At 48.6% G+C, this 6,687-nt stretch overlaps 1 protein-coding gene across 2 annotated transcripts in view; it reads right to left on the reverse strand.

Annotated features, from left to right (window-relative positions):
* Window positions 1–1,603, reverse strand: part of MORC4 (MORC family CW-type zinc finger 4) — a 60,005-nt gene extending 58,402 nt beyond the window's left edge. For both annotated transcript variants that reach the window (XM_003799720.3, XM_003799721.3), the window contains exons 1-2: window positions 1,259–1,603; window positions 1,068–1,140 (exon numbers count right to left, since the gene is read on the reverse strand). In XM_003799720.3, the coding sequence (XP_003799768.1) occupies window positions 1,068–1,140; window positions 1,259–1,360 (175 nt within the window). In that variant the 5' untranslated portion in view covers window positions 1,361–1,603. The remainder of the gene's footprint in view (window positions 1–1,067; window positions 1,141–1,258) is intronic.
* Window positions 1,604–6,687: the final 5,084 nt, after the last annotated feature.

Consider the following 6,687-nt stretch of genomic DNA (forward strand, 5'->3'; position numbering starts at 1 on the left):
GTGTACCTTCTAGGATTCAAAACACATCACTACCATTTTTTGTGTACCTTCTAGGATTCAAAACACATCACTACCATTTTTTGTGTACCTTCTAGTAAATCATACACATTGGCAAGCATTTTGTGTTATAGTCAAACTAATTATCAAAGTTCCCTATCACTCTTCCAGATAACTCTTATCTCCTGCTGCCCACTGACTTCTTGCCAAGGCAACTCTCATGTCCTGACCACAGCCACTGCTTAAGTAAGGACTGGGCTCATTTGGAGAGCTTTGGAACTATTTTTCAAGATTTTGTTGGGTGCCACTTCACCCCATAAATATTTTTTCCTCCTTTCAGTGTCCGAGACATTTATAATGTGCTGTGTATGCTGCTGCATTTTGTGCAGAACTGCTTTTCTTCTTTGCTTTCCACACAATATTTAGCACACTACTGCAAAAGCTGGTGTACTTGGTTTCAAGGGATCAACTGAAAACGCTTTAAAAGCAAACACCGGTGGAGCAAGAGTTTAAGTCCTCAGTATTCATTCCAGCGGTGTGAGGGCGCTCGTGGACCACGGACCCAGCCCTCCGCAGTCACAAGGAGCCAAATGCACTCGTGTCATCTCTTAAGAGATGTCCCATCATTCCTAGACTTTCTTGTCTCAAAAGTTATGGAACTCCCTTTTTTTCCAGACCGTTCCCCATGACCCTACCCAGTCCTCTAACGATGCACCTTTGCTAGCTGGGCATCCTACGTAGGTCTCCAGGCCCGGTGTTTTTATGCATTTTTTTCTTTTGATTATTAACTCAGCTATCCTAAAGTGGCCGGAACATCACCAGCTAGAAACAAGCACATGGGGTCCTGACTCCTAAGACACACCTTGGTTGCTCAGCTTTCTTCGCCGTAACCCAGTCGCTGGCGGGAGAGCCATCCCCCTCCTCCGCCTGCGGAGCCGGGGCCGGTCCCGAGGCTCCCACCCAGACCCGGCCCGCCCCCGCGCGGCTCTGCACATTCCTCTCGCGTCCGCGGCACCACGCTGGCACCGCTGCCTCGGGCGATCGCGGCCAGGCCCGCCCTCGCCACTCACCTAGCAGCTCCGCGATGGCACTGAAGGGTCGCGTGTGGCTGCTGGAGTTGCTCTGTAGGTAGCGGGGGCTCATCTGGGGGCGAGAGAAGGTCCCGTCCCGCGTGAGGCCTCGGCCCGCCGGGCCCTCTCCGCGCGCCCCCCGCATCCCTGGGACCCGCGCGCGCGTCCGCCCCCTCGGGCCCCCGACCTACCGTGCTCAAGCGGATCCCGAAGGCCTGCGGGCCGCCGCCCGGCCGGGCCAGCCCACAGCCCGGCGCGCCAGGGCCCGCGGGGGCCCCTCGGTACAGGAGCATTTTTTTGGCCGCCAGGATACTCGTTTGCCGCCGCCGGACTCTTCGCCCGGCGGTCCCGGACCAGCCCTCACTCACTCCTCACTCGCAGCTGGCGGCTGCCGTCCGGGACTGGCCCTCTCTCGCTCCCACTCGCAGCTGGCGGAGGCGGGGCGCGCTCCAGCCACCTGTCCCGGGCGGGAGGGGTGAGGCCGGCAGAGCCGAGCGGCAGCCCCGCCCTGTCAGCACCTCTCCCGACCCACCGACTGCCGGGGCTGCTTCGGAGCCGTACAGAAATATGGCGACCTCCTGACAGCCGCTCCTTGATCCCCGCCCCTAATTAATTCTTGGCGTTTGCCATAGGCCAGACGCCGAGCGGGAAAGCGCGGGGGAGGGGGGAGCCGTCGGCGCGTGGGGAGGGGCGGGAATGAGGCAAGAGGAGGGAGAGCCTGTACGGGATCTCTGGAACCGACTCACGCTGGGGCTGCATGACTAACGGGCAGGATAAGACAAGTCTTTCAAGTTCTAAAGGCTACAGTGTTGTTATCTGGGAAGATAGCAGACTGCGGTGATGGGAAAGCATTCTGACTAGGCTGCCTCAAATACTTCCAGAAGCGCCTAGAAGTTTCTAGAAGGCAGTGGCAAACACTCTCCAAAGTCTTGAAAACCTGCAGGGAAGCTGTTGGTAAGGAAATCGGAGTCACTTAAGTACCACCAAATAGGGGACTGGTTAAGTTTTAGAACCTCCATAATGCAAAATACTATACAGTTCTTATGGGCCCAGTCTATAGATAAATATATATTGATGTAGGCTCGGCGCGGATAGCTCAGTGGCTAGGGCGCTGACCGCATACACCCGGGCTGGCGGGTTCCAAGACGGCCTGGGCCTGCTAACCAACAAAAAATAGCTGGGCGTTGTGGCGGGCGCCTGTAGTCCCAGCTACTTGGGAGGCTGAGGCAAGAGAATCACTTTAGCCCAATGGTTTGAGGTTGCTGCGAGCTGTGATGCCCCTGCACTCAGCCAAGGGCGACGTAGTCAAGATTCTGTCTCAAAAAGAAAAAAATACAGGGTAGTGCCTGTGGCTCAAAGGAGTAAGGCGCTGGCCCCATATGCTAGAGGTGGCGGGTTCAAACCCAGCCCTGGCCAAAAACTGCAAAAAAAAAAAAAAGAAAGAAAAAATATATATATAGATGTAGAAAAATATTCAAGATGGAATTAGGAAAGGAGGGTACAACATATTGTGTGACAGATACCTCTTTTACTGAAAAAGTTATATATATGTGCATATTCGTACACATACATATGTATACACACAGTGAAAAATAGTATATACCAAGATGATATCTCTGGGTCTGGAATTAGTGCTTTTATTCTTAGCTGTATTTTCTAGTATTTATATTATAAAAATGCATTTATTATAGGAAAACAGATTTTTAATTTTTAAAACATATAGCATTCTATGGTATGGTTGAACCATAATTTATTTGACTATTCCTCTGTGATAATTTAGGTTGTCTTCAATTTTTTTTTTTTTTTTATTTTGACAATACCAAAATTGCTGGCTCAGGCAATATCATGCACAGGTCATTAATTTTTTGGTACTCTTATTTCTATGATTCCAGAAAGTGAGATTGCTGTGTCTAACAGCATAAGCATGGTTTAATTGTAATAAATACTTTCAGATGAAGGAGATTTGTTCTCCCACCAGCAGTCATTTATTTAGCACTAAATGGTCCCAATCTTTTAACTTCGTGCAAACCTTTTGTATAAAAAAAATTATCTCCTTATTGTTTTAATTTGCATTTCCCTAACTACTAGTGAAGCTGAATATCTCTTCAAAAGTTTATTGTATATTTGTATCTTCTCTTCTATGAAATGCCTATTTATATCCTTTGAACATCATTTTCCCCCCATTGGGTTTTTTGCATTTGTCTTTAGTTATCTTTTTTTTTAATTTTTAAAAATACATAAAAGTACAGAGAATACTATAATGAATCCCCACATACTTATTACTCAGATGCAGTAATTAGCAAGACTGCCGTATCTGCTGCAATAGACCGAGCATTTGTGGCCTTCCTAAATTCATATATTTGAAATCCTGCCCACTAATGGGATACTACTAGGAGATGAGGCATTTGGGAGGTAAAGAGGTCAGTGAACTTGAAGTCCTTAAGAACACGGTTAGTGCTGTATCAGAGGGATCCCAAAGAGCTCTCTCACCTTTTTCCTCCACATAAGGACATGAGGAGCTCCCAGTCTTGAGCCTGAAAGATGCCCAACCACACCATCTGGCATCTTGATCTCAGACTTCCAGCCTCCAGAACTGTGAGAAACAAATTTCTGTTTTCCTTCTTTCTTTTTTCTTTTCTTTTCTTTTCTTTGCGACATCTCACTATGCCACCCTCAGTAGAGTGCTGTAGTGTCACAGCTCACAGCAACCTCAGAATTGGCCTTAAGCAGTTCTCTTGCCTCAGCCTCCCAAGTAGCTGGGACTACAAGCACCTGCCATAATACCCGGCTATTTTTGTTGTTTTTGTTGTTGTCATTGTTGTTTAGCAGGCCCAGACTGGGTTCGAACCCAATAGCCCTGGTGCATGTGGCCGGTGCCCTAACCACTAAGCACGGGCACAAATTTCTGTTTTCATAAGCCACCTAGTCTATGGTACTTTGTTACAGCCACCTGAATTGACTAAAATACCTGATTTTTATATCCTTTTCTTCTTTTTTTCATTTCTGTAAGCATTTTAGAACAAATCTCAAACATCATGTCATTTTACCTGGTATGCTTCAGTGTCCTTTAAAAACATGGACGTTGTCTACAATAACCATGCCACATTTACATCAAACAAAATTTATTTCTTTGGTATCTTCTTTTTTTTTTTTTTGAGACAGAGCCTCAAGCTGTCCCCCTGGGTAGAGTGCTGTGGCATCACAGCTCATAGCAACCTCCAACTCCTGGGCTCAAGGGAGTCTCCTGCCTCAGCCTCCCAAGTAGCTGGGACCACAGGCGCCCGCCACAACACCAGGCTATTTTTTGGTTGCAGCCATCATTGTTGTTTGGTGGGTTCAGACTGGATTCGAACCTGCCACCTTACGTGTATGTGGCTGGCGCCTTAGCCACTTGAGCCACAGGCGCCAGGCCTCTTTGGTATCTTCTAATACCCAGTCCATATTCTCATTTCCCTAAATTGCTTCAAAAATGTCTTTTTACAGCTGATTTGACTAAATCTAGATACAAACAAAATGCACACATTACACTTGGTTGTGTCTTAAATCTATTTTAATCTAAATGTCTAGGGCAGCGCCTGTGGCTCAATGAGTAGGGTGCCAGCCCCATATAGCAAGGGTGGCAGGTTCAAACCTGGCCCGAGTCAAACTGCAACAATAAGAAAAAATAGCTGGGTATTGTGGCAGGCACCTGTGGTCCCAACTATCGCCCTCAGTAGAGTGCTGTGGTGTCACAGCTCACAGCAACCTCCAATTCCTGGGCTTAGGCGATTCTCTTGCCTCAGCCTCCCGAGTAGCTGGGACTACAGGCACCCTCCACGACACCCAGCTATTTTCTTTTACAGTTTGGCTGGGGCCGGGTTTGAGCCCACCACCCTCAGTATATAGGGCCTGCGCCCTACCCACTGAGCCACAGGCGCCGCCTCATACTACTGAGTTGTTGAAGGACTCAATTCAGTTGTACTTGTGAATGCCTTACATTTTCATTAATCTGCTTCTTCATGTTGTCATTTAACTTCACCCTTGTTAGAAGAATAAATGTAACGTGACTATAAACCTTGCTGCCCCTGCATAGCAATAAACAAAAGCAGCAAATGAATCCACACAAATCCCATCACTGGGGCACTGGGGCCATAAAAAGGCCATAACCCGAGAAGCTGCATGCTTCACCACCATACGGGACTTTGGCAGCAGCTGGCACGGTTGTGAAGGAGGATCCCAGTGAACAGATCCTGTCAGTTGGCACAGCATAATGTGCCAGTTGTGAAACCCCAGGTTTTGCTGCAAAATGAGGAGCAGGGAAACGTTATAGCAGGGTGGTAGAAGCCTCTGAGAAGCCTACCGGGCCTCTGTCTTGGGCCAGAGCTTTAGACCTCCAGGCCAGCCTCGCCCTGGGCCAGGGCCTTGGGTCTACATCATCTTTTGTATTTAGTCTATACGTATGTATGTATATGTATTTTTGAGACAGAGTCTCACTCTGTCACTCTGGATCTAGTGCTATTATGTCATAGCTCATAGCATCCTCAATCTCTTAGGTTCAAGTGATCCTCTTGTCTCAACCTCCCTAGTAGCTGGGACTACAGGTGCCCACCACAATGCCTGGCTATTATTAGAGATGGGGTCTCACTCTTGCTGAGGCTGGTCTCTAACTCCTGAGCTCAAGCAATCCACCTGCCTCGGCCTCCCAGAGGGCTAGGATGACAGGCGTGAGCCATGTGCCAGACTGTACTACCTTTTTTATTTCAATCTGTCTGAGTTCCCATTGCTACTCTCCCAGGCACGTGGAAGAGACCTGCAGGAGCCACAAAGACACCTGGGATGCCCTCCTGGTCTGCTACACTTTAGCTCTAATTGTTTGACACTTGCACGTAAACATTCCCATGCAGCGTACTCCAGGGTGTGTACGTGCCCTGTTTCTCCTAGCATCTTTTGACCCATTCTTTAAGGTCAGTTGTCCCAAGTTCCTAGTTGGGTGTGATGGAGAGAAAGCCTAGGAGGTATCAGGATGGTTGGTCCGCCAGGTGTGGCAGAAGGCTGAGTCAGAAGGCACAGATTCCTATTCTGACTTCTCCACTGATTTGGCCTATGACCTTGGGGAAGGGGGAGCACCATGCTACCAGGGAAGCAGTCTCTGAGGCAGACCTCTATGGGCAGGAGGTTGGAGGGAGAGGGAGCCCTCTCCAACCAACACCACGTGGGGAAGGAGACAGCAGGTCTGGGCAAAAGAGGAAGTGCAACTACCATAACAAAGGGAGCCTGTGGAAGCTCAGAGTGGTCCGCAGCTGTGACAAGAAGCCAGATATTAATGCTTCTGCATAGAGCAGGCTTTGGATATAGGTTACCCCTGGGAAGGGTGCACAACCTTATGCATGGTGGGTGGCTGTCTTCAGGAAAGAGCCACACCCAGAGAGGGGCTCAGCTGTGCACTGTTGGTCTCCAGCACTTCCTAAAGCTAGGAAAATGATGCTTCAGTATTTACTTTTTTATTTCAGATTAATATGAGAGTACAGATGTTTCCATTTGTTAGGTAAGGTCTCTGTCATAGCTGTACACTACGCAGAGGAGGTGTGCCATATAACCTTAAACTGTGCCTATTAGGTGAGAGCACACCAATCCTCCTCAT

Source organism: Otolemur garnettii, unplaced genomic scaffold (genome assembly GCF_000181295.1).
Source record: "Otolemur garnettii isolate 467f Iridium unplaced genomic scaffold, OtoGar3 scaffold00155, whole genome shotgun sequence".
Classification (NCBI taxonomy): Eukaryota; Metazoa; Chordata; class Mammalia; order Primates; family Galagidae; genus Otolemur; species Otolemur garnettii.